General features: G+C 38.3%; 1 protein-coding gene across 5 annotated transcripts in view; it reads right to left on the bottom strand.

The window, feature by feature from the left end:
- Positions 1–22,383, bottom strand: part of DISP1 (dispatched RND transporter family member 1) — a 300,241-nt gene that overhangs the window by 265,430 nt on the left and 12,428 nt on the right. For 2 of the 5 annotated variants that reach the window (XM_057507790.1, XM_057507792.1), the window contains exon 1: positions 10,972–11,104. The exons of 1 other annotated variant lie outside the window; for it this stretch is intronic. Coding sequence is in view for 1 of the 4 variants with exons in the window: in XM_057507788.1 (XP_057363771.1) it covers positions 10,972–11,044 (73 nt within the window). In the remaining 3 variants the exon portion in view is untranslated. Of the gene's footprint in view, positions 1–10,971; positions 11,122–22,383 lie in introns of those variants that run through there. 2 more of the 5 variants (XM_057507788.1, XM_057507791.1) reach the window with 2 other exon arrangements.

The raw sequence follows: 22,383 nt of genomic DNA, 5'->3' as shown, positions 1-22,383 counted from the left end.
CCTAGATTAAAAAATTATACCTATCATTAACTGAATACTCCTGTGCACTCAGCACTGTATTAGTTCCTTTACATAAACTACTGTTCATCCCAACAACCCTCCAAGGTATTGTTTTACAGCTGATGAAAAAAAAAAACAGCATTCAAACAGAGCTGAGTGACTTGCCCAATGCCACACAGCCCATGTGTAACAACCAGCATAAGAGTCAAACAGTTCACTTTCAGGAAAACTAACTTGAATGTATTTAGCTCACTAAAAAGAATGCTAAGTATATCACCAGCAAATAGGAAGTTTTAACTATCCTCTTTCAGTATATGAATGCTGATTCACAAACATAAAAAATGTAAGTAAGCAGCATCTTGAACGTGTGCAGTGTGTACCATCCATGAGGTGTGTAAGCTCAGTGTGCGTTGCTGGCTGTGATGGAACATCTCAATAGGAAGGTCTCACAGGCCCCATTAAGGACCCAGACCAAACTCCTCTGGATTCTCCAAGCAACTGCTAAGCCTGATTTCCTGTCTTATGTTCTACCCAAATAACCCTTTCCATATTTGTGTCCTCCAGATTCCCATATATTTTCTTGCTCCTGTTTATTTGGAGCACACAGAGAACTAAAAGAGAACCCAGCTGTTAACTTCTTGCCCTTTTGTTTCTTCTAGGCATCAGCGAGAGTGCACTATGCTCTGTATTACCATTTTTTCTAAGATGGAGAAGAAATTAACTTTTGAGGAAAAGGGGTGAATAGAAAAGCAATGGTGAAAATGAGACAAGCACAATCCTGTAAGGGTGCTGGATGTATATAGTGCCAGTGGAACAGAGATGGTTCCACCCTCACAGTGCTCTCAGTTTCTAGGTGGGAGCCTCAGCACTGCGGGCACTGATGCCACACTGCCTGCCTCCAGGAACTCACAATCTCCCAACGACACAGACATTTACATAAATGGCTCTTTAGTAATTTTATAAAATGTTCTCTTAGGCATCTTATTAAAACCTCACTGTAACAACTAGCCCTCCCTTTACTAAAGAGAAAGCAGATCAAGAAAAACTGCATTTCTTGCTAAAAGTGACACAAATAGCAAGAGGAGGAGCCGAGATTCAAGCCCAGGTCTTCTGGCTCCAATTCTACTGCACTAAGGTATCTGTGGAAAAATGAGTCCAGTTTCTGTCTATTTAGAGCACAAGTCTTAATATCTTAAATGACCTCATACTGTAGCGACCTCGCAACCCACACCTCACACTGTAGTTTCATACGGTCATGGCAAAGCAGGCGTCACGCGAGGAAAGCAGTCAGCAACTAAAGGGACATAAATTCTGAAGCCAAGGCACAGCAGCACACCTCAGTCTTTTCCTGCTTCCCTTCTCTTTTGGCAAACCCCATTTCCCACTCTCCATTACATGTCTCACAGCACAGTATGGATATCCAAACTGTCCAACAGTGAAAGGGATCAAAAGGCAGTTAATGGTAATAAGTAGGGTTCTAGAGAGTAGCTACGGAATATCCAATTATTAAATACTGTCAACCCAAGATCACAGCCCTGAAGTGTCCTTGAACAAAAACACAGTCTGGAAGGACCTACTTAATACCCATGTTAAGATGAGCTCCTCTGAAGCTGCACTAGTGACTCATTTCAGCTGTCCTTACCACTTCATTAGCAGTCTATTCTCAAAGACAGCAATCTACCCAATCCACAGACTGTAACCAGCTATAGAAGCTATAATTCTGTCTACCCAGCATGCTTCCCAAACTCACTTTTCTAAGAAAACATCAATGACACAACAAGTAAACATCCACTGTGTGAAAATCCTTCCTCACTTCATGTGCTATGAGTAGTCGTCAAACACAGAGTCCACAGTGCCTCCCTCCACTCCACCCTCCCAGCTGCAGGGTGCATATGAGTTTGCTCTTGTTAACTGTGATTTCTTTGGGGGGCTTTTGGATTTTATTTTTAACTTATTTAAATCTAAAATTTTTAATCAAATTTAACTAACTTTCACTTTAAATTTAACTTAGAATTAATTTACTAATATTCAAAAGAAATCAAAATCAGCTAAAACAATCCTTTAAAAATCCTCAACTGAAAAACTAAGTAAAATTTTATAATCAGTAACCAAAAATGAAACTTCTTATGAAGACCTTACACTTGATAAAATCAATGACTTTGTGATTTGACAAACTTATCATTACAGACCAACCTAGACCTGTCAGAGAGGGTTGAAAAATTTGCAGGTCACTAAATCATCAAGTACTACATCAGTACTTAAACTTGGAAGTTTAGGCCTTCCAGGGCCTGTGTTCTTACCCACTCTACTCTTCTCCCTAGTGTGTACCTGGCACAAAACTAATATTCAGTCAGCTAGTAAATGAATGAATGATTGGTCACTCACTGTTTCACAAAATTTAAAGTCTGCTCAGGATGGCACTCAATGCTTTACCTAGTGCCAATCTCATGTTCCCTACTTCCTAACGTGTGTCCCATATGCTGTAACCAAATTGCCCCCTCACACATATCCCATATTCCCCCCACCTTCACCCAGGCTCCTTCTACTGGTTATTTACCCCTCTACATCTAGGTTTCTCCACATCCAATCTTCAGGTCCCAGCACAGGTCTCTACGCTCAAGTTTTCTCTACACTCTGTCCTGGGATAATCTCTTTCTTCTGAGCTATCACAATGTTTACATTCAGTAATTATAGGATATAGGGTCTTTAAGGATAAGGGATAAGAACTTATTAGAGCTGTTCATAAATTCTATATAGCATCAAACATACTTCTACATACATCATGGGTAGTTAGCATACATTTGGTCAAATGAATTTAAGATACCCTTATTATCCAAAAACAAATTTATTGGCTCTGAAGTAATCTCTGAATATTTTACATGTCACTGCCTAACTTTAATTCACAATTCCACAGGTTATGTGCGTATATACTTATAAATGCCAAACTGAGTAACACTTACGAAGGAATAGGAGCTCTCAGCAGATAATGCTACTGAAATCCTCAATGTTGAAGCAACCCAGTTTTTAAGAGGAGAGTCATCAGAGAAGCATTTCACATTATCACAATTGGAGGTCAGCACAGTAAAGGTCCTATATACTAATATGTACACACACTCTGCAAAAGAAAGGACCCAGGGACAGTTTTAATAGTAAACACATGTTGAGAATATTGCCGTTATCTAAATCTGGAAGACCCATCAGTTACATGGGCTACCATGACAACGTTTGCAGGTTCTTCACAAACTCAGGTACCATTCTTTAGGGATTAGGCTCCTTCCCCATTAACCCTAAAACAAAAGGATAAAGAGCAGATCTAAATAAAGCACAGAGGTTACAATTGCACAGATGCTGACTTACTGTCATGTCTGAAACATGGCCGCAAAATACGTGCCAATTTTCTAAAATGTAATGGTCTATTAGCCTCTGCACAAAGCTAACTCCACTGATAGCAGGGACGATTAGGGAAGACCAACTAAAAAGTACTCTAGAAATTTTTGCACTGAAACTTGATTTAAAGAAGGTGGAAGGAAGAAGTAAGGAAGGGAAGGAGTGGGGGAAGTTCTAATAAGCATACACCAGTTGCACAATCTTCTTTTCATTGCAACGACCACCTCCCCTTTTCCCCCACATCCCTCCAAAGAAAAAAATCTACTTGCAAAGAGTCCTTTGAAACAGCTGCTTGATTTCATGGTCAAGTTACGTGGTTTGTAAGACCTGAAGATATTCAAGTCAATGATAAACACCAAATCATATGACACACTTGAGGAAAAGGCACAGAAAAATCTGTCTGGAGTTTATATTGGCTCTGCAAATGAACATACTTAGTCTTTTCTCAACAACACCACTTACAAAGCAAGCAATTAATTGTTCCCTTCAAATGTTCATCTTTTCTATTAGTGCTAACGGGAAACCAAGACCAAAAACACTAAATTAACACTGCCTGCTACAGAAATAATGACTGTACAAAACATTACCTTAAACCACTAAAAATTATATATGGAGGAAGCATCTTTTCCACTAAATATTATTTTTAACAATGTTTATCTAGTGAGGAAAGGAAAAACATACACCTTACATAGGTAATCATGTTACAAAATTATATCAAAGAAAACACAGGAATCATTGCTCCTGCTTTCAACTTCTGGACCCCCTCCTAATATTTATTTCTAAATAAGGACAGTAAGAAAAAAATAGCATAGGCACAATTTTTTATAATGATTTTTTCATCTAAAAATGAATTAAAACACTTAAGGATAACTTCTCTTGATTTTTTTTTAATAAAAAGGGGGATATAAAACATGCATACCTCGTTGTATTGTGCTTCACTTTACGGCACTTCACAGAGACTGTGTTTTTGTTTTGTTTTTCACAAATTCAAGGTTTATGGGCAACCCTGCATCCAACAAGTCTATCCACACTGTTTTTCCAACAGCATTTGCTCACTGCATGTCTGTGTCACATTTTGGTAATTCTTGTAATACTTCAAACTTTTTTACCATCCTATTTGTCATGGTAACCTGTGGTCAGTGCTTACAGCTCACTGAAAGCACAAATGATGCTTACCATTTCTTAGCAATGAAGTATATTTTAATTAAGGTACGTATATTGTTTTTTAGACGTAATGCTATAGCACACTTGACAGAGTAGAGTTAGTTAGACCTAACTTACATGCACTGGGACACCAAAACATTCATTTGCTTTGCTGTATTGAGATATTACCTTTTTTGTCATAGTCTAGAACTAAACGCAGTTATCTCCGAAGTACACCTAAAGTATTTGTGAGCCTGAAATTTAAAAAGAACTAAAGTATGATTATCATCTCTCTGAAGATTATTGAGGCCCTTGAAGAGGCCAAGTCTTCAGAACAAACTTGGCAAAATTCCATTACAAATAAGTTTTAACATGTTCATAATAAATTCAGCTTTAATGTTATAAATCTTCTTAGAGTATTTGTTCCTACTGAGCTTTACACATGGCAATCCATGCTCAGATCAAGCAATCCTTGGTCCTGTTTATCCTAAATAAGATGCAAGATAAAACAATATTTAATGTCTCATTAAATGATTTCAGAGTTTTTTTTCTCCTTCAACAGGGCAGTCAGTGTAAGTCTCCAATAAGGGGAGTCTTCAAAAGTTGTTCTTTTTTTAAGTTTTTTGGTGCTCCTGGTAGGGGAAGAAAAATATCTTTTCCTTTACCTAAGTCTCAGTTAAGTCTCTAACAAAAGAGATATTAACAAAATAAAAACTGGGTCTCTAACAAAGACAAAATTTTTAACAAAAGAAAAGCATACAAATTTATTTAATATAAATTTTATGTGATACAGGAGCCTTCATAAGGAAATGAAAAGACAGGACAAGAGGAGTGTGAGTAGCAAACTGGGGGAAACCTAGCAAGGCCTCTTGCTTCACAGTCCCTCTGGTGTCTCTCCATTTTGGAGATAAGGATGCTCCCTTCCTCTGGGTACAGGGAAGGCACCTCTCATATGAGGGTCTTATGACTTGTTTCAGGGGAAAGTCAAAAAGTCCTTTCTATACCTTCCATTTCTCAAATTCCTTCAGCTTAAAATATTCAACCTGCCACAGTGCTATATTTTGGGGTAGCTTATCCTAAACCCTGTCACTCCTCCATCTGAAAATTTCCCAAGAAGTTTCACAGTCCAGAAACTGAGTTGGCAGGCTGTCCTATAACCCAGAGTCAGTCTCAGCCCTGGAAACAGGTCAGTCATTTAAACAGTTATTTCTCATTTCAGGAGGGAATAGATAGCCATCTAAGGTCTCCATATGTTTGAGAAATCAAGCTTTTAATAAGGAATATTTCTGTGGAAACAAAAGAAAAACAAAGGTTGATGGTTAAAACAAACTATAAACTCAGTTTTTGAGTTCAGAGGGCAGACACCTAAGATTTCTAAACATTGGACTCGAAGCATCTTTAGACAGTACAGTGAGAACAGGCAGTGGCAATCTGACAAATTTCCCTGGTTTGCAGTTTGAATGTCTTTGTGAGGCCACTGAAACGTGCACTTTCTGAGTGGGCCACACAGGAGCAGGCATGAAGGTTGCCCATACATGATCTGTTTTGGTGACTGCTCTGAAATTTATATTAAGTCATCCAGCCTCAGCTTGCATGGCTTCAGGAAAAGGACAGGTTTAGTTCCCAATGATTCCAAGTCAGAAGGGTGGGAGAAAAATGGGAAATGTTAATTTGGAGAGCTGTAGCCAGATGCTGGAGGAAACCAGAAGAATTTAGAATCCAGTCCAATTTACAGGTAGATAACAAAACCTTACAGACAACAAAAGGACTGGAACTTATGGCCCACAGGAGTCTGCTGTAGTTTCCAACTGAAACATTATTTTTCTCTCTATAGTCACCCCCATTTCTGTCAAAAATGATAAAAGACTAATTTGTTTGCAAAGTGGTAAGTCTAGTGTCATTAAATTTGGCTTGGTTATTTATGTTAAGTGCAGCAAGAATTGACCATACAGGCTCTTTTTAAGTTCCTTTGCTGCAACTTTTGATAAGAACTCTCAAATTAGACTTTTTAAAAGCCTCTTGAGGCTGAGAAGTCAAGCCAGGAACTTGCCACTAGACTATGCCTTCAACAACTATTGATTTGGCTGAATTCCTCTCTTTTTGACATTTACAAAGTATTTTAGAGTTCCTGGGCCTCCCAGGAAGTAACCTTCCTTACTCAACTATAAGGCTGTAAAACCTTATAAGACGGGTATCAGGCCAGACTTTTTTCCCAAGAGTTTTATAAGCATTAGCTCCATAAAGACCACCTCAGTTCCTTAAAAGTATCTGGTCATACCTGATTGTACGCATCATTCTCAAATATGACACTCCAGTCAAGGCTTCAGGAATATAAGCAATGTTTTCAATTATGTCCTATTATAAGGAAAACAGATTTTTATTGAATTTATGCAAATAACTATATTGCCATGAAAGTAAAAATGCTCAGCAAGAGTTTCTGAATTCTGGCCCTCCATATAGGGAGAAAAGTAACTGTTTCATCTTTGTTCACAAAGGTGGACTTCACCAAATTGCTGTAAGTTATAGCAAATTGAGAGAAAATGGAAAAAAGAAAACATTAAAGAACCATCGACATTTCAAACAAAAAGTCATCAAAAAATTATAATCATCCTCCTAAGTTGATTCAGTCTCACATAATTAATTCTTGTTCCATTTGATCTTGGGTTAGCAGTTTTATGAATCCATCAAATTCTTCATTAGTTTGGAAATTACCCAGTCAACTGGCATGGCCTCAGAGTCATTCAAGTGATGGCCTTATTGAGCATTCTCACCTGCAGCTGACTGTAAACACTTTCAGAGAAGAGCCAGGAGTAAAAAACAGTTATCTGTGAATGACAAAAGACTTTAAAATGGCCACAGTTAAAGATCTAGTGAGAGGTCATTATAATCGAGGAAATTCATTTTAATGACAAACTGTATTTTAATGTAATTATGACTGACAACATGATGCTGAACTTACCATTAATATCAAGGGTACTGACAAATTTCTATGAACTTCATACAATTCTGAAATACTTGTATTAATAACATATAGCCATACAAATATAACCTAAATAAGGTTTATCATCATTTCTTATTTGACAATGCTTCCCACACTGCTTAATACAGCAAATAAACCTAACTAGTTTAACATCTCTCTTCTACAGGGTGAGAGAGGAATCTTTTGAGATTTTCCAAGGGCTCTCTAGGAAATCTCAAAGTTAGTTTAGATCAAAATATTATTTAGAATTTGATTTGGGGAAGTATGTGAAAAATGTCAAAAGGCTTGAATACCTGATTAAATAGGATCACAGATTATAAAATACTTAATTATCTATTTAGCCAAAGTTACAATAAAAGATCCTAAAGAAGGATATAGAAGGTTACACAGATGTGAACAAACCCTTAGTTCTTTTGATATTGAGAAAATTTGATTTTCTTAAGTAATCAAAGACCTGATAAAGACAACATGAAGCACAGGAAATCATTCTGATGCGACACAAAATCTTAGTTCCCCAGGTAGATTACTTAAATGGCAGAGAAAAATCTTTTTACAATTTCTTAATAAGAGCAGACCAATAATTCAAGAAGAATGTCATTCTAGTTTTGCATCAGTATACTTATAATATTAAGGTTCATCCTTGTTTGTGTTTTTTCTCTTCCTATAAATAAATCCATTCAATCTTAGTAGATTGAAAATTCCTTTTCCTCAAAACTTCAACAAAATTTTTTAAAATATCCACCCCAGTGTTTGTCCTACTCTTTTCTCCCTTCTCAGTCTGGAATAGCCAGTCATTCTACTTTAGAACAAATTACTTCCTTTTTCCTTTAACAAAAATACATCCTTCATACCTTGTATACTTTTCTTTATCACAAACACATCTTATTTTCCTTGCATACTTTGTAAATTTTTCTTCTTTGTCCTTATTATTCGCAGTACTTTCATTTACATAATTGATAAGAATTTCTAATTCTTAGTAACCTTAATTTCCAGTAAAAACTAGGAAGCAGGCAATTGTGAACTGTCTGCCACATCCTAACATTCTGTAAATTTATACATACACTACTTCACCATTTCTAGAGACATATGCTTCCTTGTAGTACAATTTTTCAGCATGGCAAAAGACATGTTTGCTAACAGAACCAAATACTTTTTGTCTCCCTACAGAATTTAAGAAGCCAAAGCAGATAAATTTATGTTCATCAATTAATGTTCAGTATTTTATTTGAAAATGACCTGAATACTTAATGAATATCCACCATTTAACTTAACTTAGTATAGCTTTAAGGTTTAAAGTTACTAACAAGACTTGGAAACTATTTTTAAGTAGATATATTATAAAACAGTTACTGTTGAAAAGTTCATGTATAAACTTTAACCCTACTTACAGTAACTTAATTGTTTGTAACAGTTATGACTGGATTGCTCATGAAAATTTCATGGTGACAAAGCCAGTCACCATTTTACCTTACTTTAATTGTTGACACATCAGGCAAGTATGGAAAATACCACAACAGCAAAGAACCTAAAAAGGTTAAATATGATTCCCTACCTACTCTTCTCTTTTTTTTACTGTTGTGCTTTCTATACACCCAGTAATTCATGTCAATTATACATTTTGTTCTTAGGTTGGATTTATATTTTCATAACCTTAAACATCAAATAGATATAACATAAGCTTGTTTGACTTGTATGTCTAGGTAGGAAAAAAAACACTGTATGTCTGCATTATATTTAATGCTGACAACTGAAAACATACCTGTTTCTATTTTACCAACATTCTTAAAAGTAGCTTTATTTACCAAAGTTTATCCCAGATCACCTGAACTTAAAAATAGTCTGAGTTATTCCCATACTACAAAGAGTTTTAGGAATACTTAATTTATATAAGCATTCATCTCTAAGCCAACTTAAATAAAACCCCTTTAAGGGATTTTATAAATTAACTCAGTAATACTTTGCAGAGAGAGAAAAATATCATACATATGCATTGGAATATACCAAAGGCAAACAAAAATTTTACAGCTTTCATTCTAAAATTTTAGCCATGTCAGTAAAACAAACTCACTGGCTTTTAATCCACTTTATATTTTTATCTGAATGTGTTTATGGCAAATGAGATAAGTTGAGGTTACCTAGTTGATATGAGGGCTTTTTACCAATATTTTTGAAGGTTTTCAAGATTTTCATTTGCCTTGACATGTAATCTTATGATATGTAATCTACATTTTAGAAGAGTGACTGAGATTAGTGTTATCTTGATGTCTCCAAAGCTCATCTGAGTGGGTAAAATATGTCATCAATTTCCAATTAGCCTTTTCCTTTTCCTCAGATAGTTGTTTTTGAGAGACCCTGAGTTTCCAAGACCGGAAGGGGTTCAAGGTCTGGCAGGGATGGATAGAAGAATGGAAGAGACAGAGGCTTGAAGGGGGACACATCAAAAGATTCAAGAGAACTGAAAGGAAGATCAAAGGTAGCAAAAGGAGGGAGGAGCAGAAGCAATGGGAAGAAAGAGATCTTAGAGGAACCAGTTTGAGATCTGAAGTTTCCCACAAAAGCTAATAAAGTTCCAAATCATCTTCAGCAAAACTGTGCCAACAAGAAGGGAAGTTGACAGAGCTGGTAGAACATATAGTCAATGGGAGTTCAAGAAGGGAGTTCCAGTTGACTTGGGAGTTCCCATGGGAGGACAGGATCATACAACAGCGTGGGCTAAAATTAAAAAAAAGGCTCTTATCAAGCCCTGAATATCAGCTTCCAATCAGGCCACATAGAGCTTTTGAAATATATGTTGGATATCTTATAAGGTTTAAGACAGGACAAACAATAAATATTCCTGGGAGTATTGAGCTCTTTTTCTTTTCTAAACCAAAGATATACCTATGTCAAGTGACTCAAAACCAATAAGCTTTTATAATGCAAAACCAACAAGCCTTTTAAGGCTCAACCACGCACACAAGATTCTTCCCCAAAGACGGTGCAGAAGACAGTGTCTTCCCGAGATTCATAGCCACCCCCAATGCCAGCGAAAAGCAAAAAAGACCTAGACCACTCTCCCTGAGAGGTGGCAACAGTGGGCAGAATGTTAGCTGCAAATGGGATGCAACCCACATTTCTGTTCAGCCATGTTCTCAGGGCCCCCATCAGACAGTAGGGTACCCACACACACAGATCCAATAACTTGCATGTTGCAGCAGGCAGAAGGCCAAGCCAAGCTTTCAGGACACAAAATAAGACATACAGGAAAACACCAGCTGTCCCTGGAGGGAAAGGATCAATAGTCAGTGGCTACCCAAAATCAAACTCACAAGAGTCACAACTTAAAGATCTAATTTTTACAATTGTTTTTCTCTTGGATTCTGAATTTGGAAAAGAACAGACTAAGAGAGAGTTTTACCTTCCTCCTTTGACCAGGCACTACACACAGAGATCTGGGAGAGTCACCCAGTAAGAATTCTTACCTTTCATTGACTTCTGTCCGTTTTCCCAAAGTCCCACCTGTAGGCTCTGGAGCAAGCAGGGTGTCCCAGCCATCCCTTCATGCTCACTGGAAACTGTAGGGGAGGAAAAATATCTTTTCCCTCTACCCTTCTAAGCTCTTGGCCAGGTCTCTGTAACAAAAGACAGATAAACAAGAGAAAAGCATACAAATTTATTTAATGTACATTTTACATGACACAGGAGACTTCATAAGGAAATGAAAACCAAGGAAATGGTTAAACCTGGGTGTTGTTATACTAGGTTTGACAAAGAGTAGAGATAATGGAAAATGTGATAAAATAAAAAGGTTTATGAACTAAGAACAGGAAACTTAGCAAGGATTATTCCTCCAGATTCTTCTCGGTCTTCTTCCTTCAGGGATAAAGATGATCCCTTCCTCTGGGTATAGGGAATGCACCTTTCACATGAGGGTCTTAGGGCCTGCTTCAGGGAAAAGCCAAAGAGTCCTCTTCCTGCCTTACTTGTCACTTTTCAAATTCTTTCAGCTTAATATATTCAATATGCCAAGGTGCTATATTTTAGGCTAGCATATCCTGAACCCCGTCATTCTCCTCCAAACAGTTTATGTCTTATGATTCTCAATGAAAGAGTTTTGCCAACTAATAGGAATAGACATGGTAGACTGAATTAAATCAAGTCTTCTCCCTACCCCCTAGGTTCAATGCAAAACACTACAGTCAAGCACAAGGACAACGTGGATTTCTATTTCTGGCAATGCAGACCCAGTGACTGAAGGTCACCTAAAAATGCTGAATTAAATATTTTAAAAATCTTTTTAAAATGTATGCAGAGCTAGCTATAAAGTAAGAGAGTTGCTCCAATGGCAGAATAATAAGAAAGCAAGTCTAGAGAGGTGGGTTAGCACTGAAGCCAGCATTCCCCAGGGGCATCTGCAAAGTCCTAGTGGCATGACCTTGATGGGAAGAAGCAGAGCTACAGTAAATGGGGTAACAAGAGGCAAAATGCAAGGGCCTGTGCAGGGTAGAGATCCAGAGTAGAAACACCCACCCCACCAGGTGGATAAATCAAACAGCAATTCATCTTACAGCTCAGATGCATGAAGGAATGGCGAGAGGAGGGAAAAAAAGGATAAATGCAAAGACAGGATTTACATTTAGACTGAAGTATTATATATCTTAACATTTCTTAGGGTAAAAGACAAGAAATAGATAACTTTCAAAAGAGTCAGTCAAAGGGTAAAAATGAAATGAGAAAATAAGAAAATCCAAAAGAAGACAAAGTATTCACTATGATAGAATTCAAGCCAAAGCAAGACATTCCTGGGTTCAAATCCTAGCTCTACATGTATTAATTTTAATCACAGACAAGTCATCCACCTTTTAAATTTCAGTTTCTTCGTCTTTTAAAAAGGAGAAAATAATACATAGTTTTTAGCCTAGGATCTGAGCTAACACGCAAGCATGCAATATCTAGCACAGTGCCTGGCACAAAGATGCACAGATACCCTCTCCCTTTCCCCTCCATGTAACTATAATCATTCACAGCACAAAGGGCACTGGGTTGGAAACCAGATCTGGCTTCTGATCCTGGTTCTTCTACTCACTGTCTTACCTGGGCAAATCTCTTCACCTTTCTGGGACCAGTCTCTCAAGCATAGATTAGGGGAATTAGACTAAATAAGGTAAAAAATAACTCTCTATGACTAACTAAGATCTAAGAATTTTTAAGGCAAAAAAGTTAGAAAAAGCATTAACTTATAAAAACAGGAAAATTGTAATAAAATCTTTAATACACATAACATAAAAAAACATGAAAAAAGAATAATTTTTAAATTTCAAAGGGTGACAAAGTTAATTCAGTAGTCCATTTTCTACTCTTCATTTGACTTATGAATGAAAGCACAGGTAATCCCTTAAAGATTATTGGGCAACAAATACAGACACCCTCTTATTTAATAATCACTATGTATTATTTTATATACCACATATTTGTTTAAATACCAAACGTGTTTTAAACACTAACTGTGATAGTCTTTTGTATCAACTTGGTTAGGTTACAGCACCCAGTTATTTAATCAAACATTAATCTCAGTGTTGCAGTAAAGGTGTTTTGTAGACGTGGTTAACATCTATAAATGATTGATTCTAAGAAAGAAGACAACCCTTGACTGTGTCGGTAGGACACATCTAATCAGCTGTAGGCCTTAACAACAAAAATTGAGGTTTTCCAGAGAGAAATTCTTCCTCAAGACTCCAGTATCGACTCCTGCCAGACCTTCCAACCTACCAGCTTGCTCTACAAATTTACATGCCAATCCCCACAATTTCATGAGCCAATTCTTTAAAATACATCTCTTTAAACACACACACACACACACACACACACACAGACATAACAATACTGGTTGTGTTTCTCTGGAAAACCCCAACACACTAACACAATGAAAAACTCAAATGGCATTTTTTTTTAAGTAAGGGTTAACAATGTCTGTTTCTTGTAACCTCTTTACAATTGAAGTATTTTAAATAACTGCTCATAAGGTTATTTTGTAGGTTAGTACTTCCTACACAATGCCAACAAATTAGCAATGCTGTTATCTCACTGGGGTTTCCTTTTTTAAAATATGTAGGAGGAGAAAGAAGAGTGATCTATCTTACATGGAATTTTTAAGCTCCAAAACTGATTTCAAAAGATTCGGAGATGCAATTTTTTTCTCATTGTCACAGCTACCAGTTAGATGACTCACTGCAAGGAAAGTCACCTGCACGCCCTGCGATGCTAGGGACAGCTCTACACAGCAAAGGATTATCCTGCATCCTACATGTTTGAATATTCCACCAGAAATACAGGTGGGTAAAAACCCTACTTAAATTTCTAAGCCTTAACATAGGAACACAAATTAACTTTTTCACACTTTTAGTAATCAGTAAATCCTCCCAAAATGTAACTGCTTTGAAAGATAAGGCAAGACTGTACCTACCTCTTCTCTGAATTTACAAAGTCATTCACCATTTTGGAAAATTGCCTCAATGACAGCAATATAATTCAGTGTATGTAAGTATAACTTACTACATAAGTCTGCATTTGAAGCTGTCTCATTCACAGTAATTCTAGATACAGGTACAAAGAGTTGACCACTTAGTGACTGCAATGGGGTATGGGGGGGAGGGGACTTCATAATATGGGTGAATGTAGTAACCATACTGTTTTTCATGTGAAACCTTTATAAGAATGTGTATCAGAGGTGGGGCGGAAGATGGCGGCGTGAGTAGAGCAGCGGAAATCTCCTCCCAAAACAACATATATCTATGAAAATATAACAAAGACAACCCTTCCTAGAATAAAGACCAGAGGACACAGGACAATATCCAGACCACATCCACACCTGAGAGAACCCAGCGCCTCCCGAAGGGGGTAAGATACAAGCCCCGGCCCCGCGGGAGCCGAGCGCCCCTCCCCCCAGCTCCCGGCGGGAGAAGAGCTGGCAGAGCGGGAGGGAGACGGAGCCCAGGGCTGCCGAACACCCAGCCCCAGCCATCCGGGCCAGAGTGCAGGGCCCTCGATACTGGGAAAACAGGGCAGCAAGAACAGTGAGCAGGCACTGGAGGCTGGGCGACAGAGGACATAAGAAAAGCGCGCGACCATTTTTTTTTTTTGCTTTTTTGCTGCTTTGTTTTGGCGAGCGCTTTTTGGAAGTCTTAAAGGGACAGGGACCCCAATATTAGGGAAACAGGGCAGAAAGACCGGTGAGCAGAGGCCTGAGGCTGGCACCGGAGAATAAAGAAAAACGAACGACCACCTTTTTTTTTTTAATTAAAAAAATTTTTTTTTTTTAATTAAAAAAATTTTTTTTCTTGTTTTTTTTTGTGGTCGTTGTTTTGTTTTGGCGGGTGCTTTTTGGAAGTCTTCAAGGGGCAGGGCGGGCCACTTAATCCAGAGGTAGGGAATCCGGGATCTCTGGGCACCCTAACCCCTGGGCTGCAGGGAGCAGGGAGGCCCCTTACGGAGATAAATAGCCTCCCAGCAGCTCCTGCTCCAACGCGACTCCACCATTTTGGAGTAGCTGCCCGAGCCAGGCCACGCCCACAGCAACAGCGGAGATTAACTCCATAGCAGCCGGGCAGGAAGCAGAAACCCTGTCTGCGCGCAGCTGCGCAGCACAAGCCACTAGAGGCCGCTGTTCTCCCAGGAGAGGAGAGCCACAAACCAACAAGAAAGGAACTCCTTCCAGCCGTCACTCGTCCCAGTTCTGCAGACTATTCCTATCACCATGAAAAGGCAAAGCTACAGGCAGACAAAGATCACAGAGACAACACCAGAGAAGGAGACAGACCTAACCAGTCTTCCTGACAAAGAATTCAAAATAAGAATCATAAACATGCTGACAGAGATGCAGAGAAATACGCAAGAAAAATGGGATGAAGTCCGGAAAGAGATCACAGATGCCAGAAAGGAGATCGCAGAAATGAAACAAACTCTGGAAGGGTTTATAAGCAGAATGGATAGAATGCAAGAGGCCATTGATGGAATTGAAATCAGAGAACAGGAACGCATGGAAGCTGACATAGAGAGAGACAAAAGGATCTCCAGGAATGAAACAATATTAAGAGAACTGTGTGACCAATCTAAAAGGAGCAATATCCGTATTATAGGGGTCCCAGAAGAAGAAGAGAGAGGCAAAGAGATGGAAAGTATCTTAGAAGAAATAATTGCTGAAAACTTCCCCACACTGGGGGAGGAAGTAATCAAACAGACCACGGAAATACACAGAACCCCCAACAGAAAGGATCCAAGAAGGGCAACACCAAGACACATAATAATTAAAATGGCAAAGATCAAGGACAAGGAAAGAGTGTTAAAGGCAGCTAGAGAGAAAAAGGTCACCTATAAAGGGAAACCCATCAGGCTAACGTCAGATTTCTCAACAGAAACCCTACAGGCCAGAAGAGAATGGCATGATATATTTAATACAATGAAACAGAAGGGCCTTGAACCAAGGATACTGTATCCAGCACGACTATCATTCAAATATGACGGTGGGATTAAACAATTCCCAGACAAACAAAAGCTGAGGGAATTTGCTTCCCACAAACCACCTCTACAGAACATCTTACAGGGACTGCTCTAGATGGGAGCACTCCTAGAAAGAGCACAGCACAAAACACCCAACATATGAAGAATCGAGCAGGAGGAACAAGAAGGGAGAGAAGAAAAGAATCTCCAGACAGTGTATATAACAGCTCAATAAGCGAGCTAAGTTAGGCAGTAAGATACTAAAGAGGCTAACCTTGAACCTTTGGTAACCACGAATTTAAAGCCTGCAATGGCAATAAGTACATATCTTTCAATAGTCACCCTAAATGTTAATGGGTTGAATGCACCAATCAAAAGACACAGAGTAACAGAATGGATAAAAAAGCAAGACCCATCTATATGCTGCTTACAAGAAACTCACCTCAAACCCAAAGACATGTACAGACTAAAAGTCAAGGGATGGAAAAACATATTTCAAGCAAACAACAGTGAGAAGAAAGCAGGGGTTGCAGTACTAATATCAGACAAAATAGACTTCAAAACAAAGAAAGTAACAAGAGATAAAGAAGGACACTACATAATGATAAAGGGCTCACTCAAACAAGAGGATATAACCATTCTAAATATATATGCACCCAACACAGGAGCACCAGCATATGTGAAACAAATACTAACAGAACTAAAGGGGGATATAGACTGCAATGCATTCATTCTAGGAGACTTCAACACACCACTCACCCCAAAGGATAGATCCACTGGGCAGAAAATAAGTAAGGACACGGAAGCACTGAACAACACAGTAGAGCAGATGGACCTAATAGACATCTATAGAACTCTACATCCAAAAGAAGCGGGATATACATTCTTCTCAAGTGCACATGGAACATTCTCCAGAATAGACCACATACTAGGCCACAAAAAGAGCCTCAGAAAATTCCAAAAGATTGAAATCCTACCAACCAACTTTTCAGACCACAAAGGCATAAAACTAGAAATAAACTGTACAAAGAAAGCAAAGAGGCTCACGAACACATGGAGGCTTAACAACACGCTCCTAAATGATCAATGGATCAATGACCAAATCAAAATGGAGATCCAGCAATATATGGAAACAAATGACAACAACAACACTAAGCCCCAACTTCTGTGGGACACAGCAAAAGCAGTCTTAAGAGGAAAGTATATAGCAATCCAAGCCTATTTAAAAAAGGAAGAGCAATCCCAAATGAATGGTCTAATGTCACAATTATCGAAATTGGAAAAAGAAGAACAGATGAGGCCTAAGGTCAGCAGAAGGAGGGACATAATAAAGATCAGAGAAGAAATAAATAAAATTGAGAAGAATAAAACAATAGCAAAAATCAATGAAACCAAGAGCTGGTTCTTCGAGAAAATAAACAAAATAGATAAGCCTCTAGCCAGACTTATTAAGAAGAAAAGAGAGTCAACACAAATCAACAGTATCAGAAACGAGAAAGGAAAAATCACGACGGACCCCACGGAAATGCAAAGAATTATTGGAGAATACTATGAAAACCTATATGCTAACAAGCTGGGAAACCTAGGAGAAATGGACAACTTCCTAGAAAAATATAACCTTCCAAGATTGACCCAGGAAGAAACAGAAAATCTAAACAGACCAATTACCAGCAACGAAATTGAACCGGTAATCAAAAAACTACCAAAGAACAAAACCCCCGGGCCAGATGGATTTACCTCGGAATTTTATCAAACATACAGGGAAGACATAATACCCATTCTCCTTAAAGTTTTCCAAAAAATAGAGGAGGAGGGGATACTCCCAAACTCATTCTATGAAGCTAACATCACCCTAATACCAAAACCAGGCAAAGACCCCACCAAAAAAGAAAACTACAGACCAATATCCCTGATGAATGTAGATGCAAAAATACTCAACAAAATATTAGCAAACCGAATTCAAAAATACATCAAAAGGATCATACACCATGACCAAGTGGGATTCATCCCAGGGATGCAAGGATGGTACAACATTCGAAAGTCCATCAACATCATCCACCACATCAACAAAAAGAAAGACAAAAACCACATGATCATCTCCATAGATGCTGAAAAAGCATTCGACAAAGTTCAACATCCATTCATGTTAAAAATTCTCAGCAAAATGGGAATAGAGGGCAAGTACCTCAACATAATAAAGGCCATCTATGATAAACCGACAGCCAACATTATATTGAACAGTGAGAAGCTGAAAGCATTTCCTCTGAGATCGGGAACTAGACAGGGATGCCCACTCTCTCCACTGTTATTTAACATAGTACTGGAGGTCCTAGCCACGGCAATCAGACAAAATAAAGAAATACAAGGAATCCAGATTGGTAAAGAAGAAGTTAAACTGTCACTATTTGCAGATGACATGATACTGTACATAAAAAACCCTAAAGACTCCACCCCAAAACTACTAGAACTGATATCGGAATACAGCAAAGTTGCAGGATACAAAATCAACACACAGAAATCTGTGGCTTTCCTATATACTAACAATGAACCAACAGAGAGAGAAATCAGGAAAACAACCCCATTCACAATTGCATCAAAAAAAATAAAATACCTAGGAATAAACCTAACCAAAGAAGTGAAAGACTTATACTCTGAAAACTACAAGTCACTCTTAAGAGAAATTAAAGGGGACACTAACAGATGGAAACTCATCCCATGCTCGTGGCTAGGAAGAATTAATATCGTTAAAATGGCCATCCTGCCCAAAGCAATATACAGATTTGATGCAATCCCTATGAAACTACCAGCAAAATTCTTCAATGAACTGGAACAAATAATTCAAAAATTCATATGGAAACACCAAAGACCCCGAATAGCCAAAGCAATCCTGAGAAAGAAGAATAAAGTAGGGGGGATCTCACTCCCCAACTTCAAGCTCTACTATAAAGCCATAGTAATCAAGACAATTTGGTACTGGCACAAGAGCAGAGCCACAGACCAATGGAACAGACTAGAGAATCCAGACATTAACCCAGACATATATGGTCAATTAATATTTGATAAAGGAGCCATGGACATATAATGGCGAAATGACAGTCTCTTCAACAGGTGGTGCTGGCAAAACTGGACAGCTACATGTAGGAGAATGAAACTGGACCATTGTCTAACCCCATATACAAAAGTAAACTCAAAATGGATCAAAGACCTGAATGTAAGCCATGAAACCATTAAACTCCTGGAAGAAAACATAGGCGAAAACCTCTTAGACATAAACATGAGTGACCTCTTCTTGAACATATCTCCCCGGGCAAGGAAAACAACAGCAAAAATGAGTAAGTGGGACTATATTAAGCTGAAAAGCTTCTGTACAGCAAAAGACACCATCAATAGAACTAGAAGGATCCCTACAGTATGGGAGAATATATTTGAAAATGACACATCCGATAAAGGCTTGACGTCCAGAATATATAAGGAGCTCTCACGCCTCAACAAACAAAAAACAAATAACCCAATTAAAAAATGGGCAGAGGAACTGAACGGACAGTTCTCCAAAAAAGAAATACAGATGGCCAACAGACACATGAAAAGATGCTCCACATTGCTAATTATCAGAGAAATGCAAATTAAAACTACAATGAGGTATCACCTCACACCAGTAAGGATGGCTGCCATCCAAAAGACAAACAACAACAAATGTTGGCGAGGCTGTGGAGAAAGGGGAACCCTCCTACACTGCTGGTGGGAATGTAAGTTAGTTCAACCATTGTGGAAAGCAGTATGGAGGTACATCAAAATGCTCAAAACAGACTTACCATTTGACCCAGGAATTGCACTCCTAGGAATTTACCCTAAGAATGCAGCAATCAAGTTTGAGAAACACAGATGCACCCCTATGTTTATTGCAGCACTATTTACAATAGCCAAGAATTGGAAGCAACCTAAATGTCCATCAATAGATGAATGGATAAAGAAGATGTGGTACATATACACAATGGAATACTACTCAGCTATAAGAAAAGGGCAAATCCAATCATTTGCAGCAACATGGATGGAGCTGGAGGGTATTATGCTCAGTGAAACAAGCCAAGCGGAGAAAGAGAAATACCAAATGATTTCACTTATCTGTGGAATATAAGAACAAAGGAAAAACTGAAGGAACAAAACAGCAGCAGAATCACAGAACTCAAGAATGGACTAACAGGTACCAAAGGGAAAGGGACTGGGGAGGATGGGTGGGTAGGGAGGGATAAGGGGGGGAGAAGTAGGGGGGTATTAAGATTAACATGCATGGGGGGGTAGGAGAAAAGGGAGGGCTGTACAACACAGAGAAGGCAAGTAGTGATTCTACAACATTTTGCTATGCTGATGGACAGTGACTGTAAAGGGGTTTATAGGGGAGACCTGGTATAGGGGAGAGCCTAGTAAACATAATATTCGTCATGTAAGTGTAGATTACTGATAGCAAAAAAAAAAAACAAAAAAAAAGGGCAGTTCCTGTGTGGTAACCTCCAACGAGTTCTACACAAGGGTATAAAGGGCATATAAAAGTGTAGGCAAAGGGTCTGTTTGTGTTTATACAGAGGATCAAAGCCTAATTGGGCTACTCCGAAAATGAACTAAGATACGATATGAAAAAGAACTTCCAACATCTGCACCCTCTGGAAGACTCATGCCAGAAGATGATCATCAAAAACCCCAACAAAGATCCACGCACTGCTACAGCTGTAGATGCACTCATCCCACCAGTTCCTGGACCTGCCATGGGAATGAGGAAGGAGATATCTAAGCTGGCCTGTGCATACAGTAAAACAACAAAATTGGACTGGATCTATACTGTTGGAACTCAACCAAGAATTTGGAGAAGTGCAAATAGTAGCGCTCCAAAGTCTTACAACTACAAACTATTTATTGTTAAAAGAACATATGGCATGTGAACAGTCCCCAGGAATGGGTTGTTTTAATTTGTCTGATTTCTCTCAGACTGTTCGAGTTCATTTGGACGATATCCACCATATCATAGATAAGTTTTCACAAATGCCTAAGGTGCCTAACTGGTTTTCTTGGTTTCACTGGAGATGGCTGGTAATTACAGATATGCTTTGGTTATGTAACTATACTCCTATTATGTTAATGTGTGTGTGCAATTTAAGTAGTAGCTTAAAACCTATACATGCTGAAGTTACTCTACAAGAAGATATATCAAAGAAATAATCAATCTTCCCATGTTTTCTTCCGCCTGCTACTTCTATAGCTTTTCTTCTTCCTTCCTAATTACAAACCTTAAATAGAATTTGTGCCTCATATCAAATTTACCGAGTATCATAATTCTTCCAAGTGGTAAAGATACCTCAAGACAAATGCTGGGCATAGAAGCCACAGGGCATAAATATGCAAAGAAGTAAAAAGCTAACTTTTTCAAACAATAAGGCTTCTCTCTCACTTACCAACTTCACATTTCCCTGTATGGCCCCGGAAGATGACTGGTTAGCCAGAGACGGGTAAGATTCCTCAAGGGAGGAACAACCTAAGACAGGCACAGTCGCAGGGGGGCCATCAGGTGAGAAATTGGGGATCAACAGAGGTGAGGCTTAGAACCTCACCCCCCCGTTCTGAGAGAAATCTTCTGCATACGTGGATGTTTTATTGCCCTGGTCTAGCTTGGATTAACACATAGTCTACAGGCACACACCTGATCATCTACATGTGCTCTCATACAACACTAAACTATGTTTTCTACCTTTATCTTGTATCTACCTACCACTTCAGCATTTTATTAAAAATAATAATAATAAAGAGAGAAATGTGGTATCCACATATAAATCAAGTATAAAAACCAAATCAGTATTCATATTTGAACTGACTGTTTATAGTTCATAATGCATGAGCAAAACCGAAAGTTTGTGATGACTGCCCTTGTACTGTTCACTATGTAACTTATTCATTATGTAAGAATTTGTTCTACATGTAAGAACTTGTTTGTTATGCCTCAGAAGATTGGAGACTGACAAAAATTAGGCTTGGGGTGGAATAATGATTGTGCATTGAGCATTGACTCCCCTATACAGAATTTTATTGTCGTTAACAACCATTTGATCAATAAATATGAGAGATGCCCTCACAAAAAAAAAAAAAAAAAGGACAGACTTCCAATGGTAAAATAAATTAGTAACCGGGATGTAATGTATAGCATAAGGAATATAGTCAAGATATTGTAACAGCCTGGTAGGGTGATAGCTGGAACCTGGAATTATGTATATAAATGTTCTACCACTGTGTTGTACACTTGAAACTCATGTAATGTAATACTGTGTGTCAACTACCCTTCAATAAAAAATAATTATTAAAAAAAAAAAAAAAGAATGTGTATCAATGATACATTAAAAAAAAAAAAGGGAGAG

Source organism: Manis pentadactyla, chromosome 9, assembly GCF_030020395.1.
Source record: "Manis pentadactyla isolate mManPen7 chromosome 9, mManPen7.hap1, whole genome shotgun sequence".
NCBI lineage: Eukaryota > Metazoa > Chordata > Mammalia > Pholidota > Manidae > Manis > Manis pentadactyla.
This window is presented reverse-complemented; position numbering and strand designations above follow the sequence as displayed.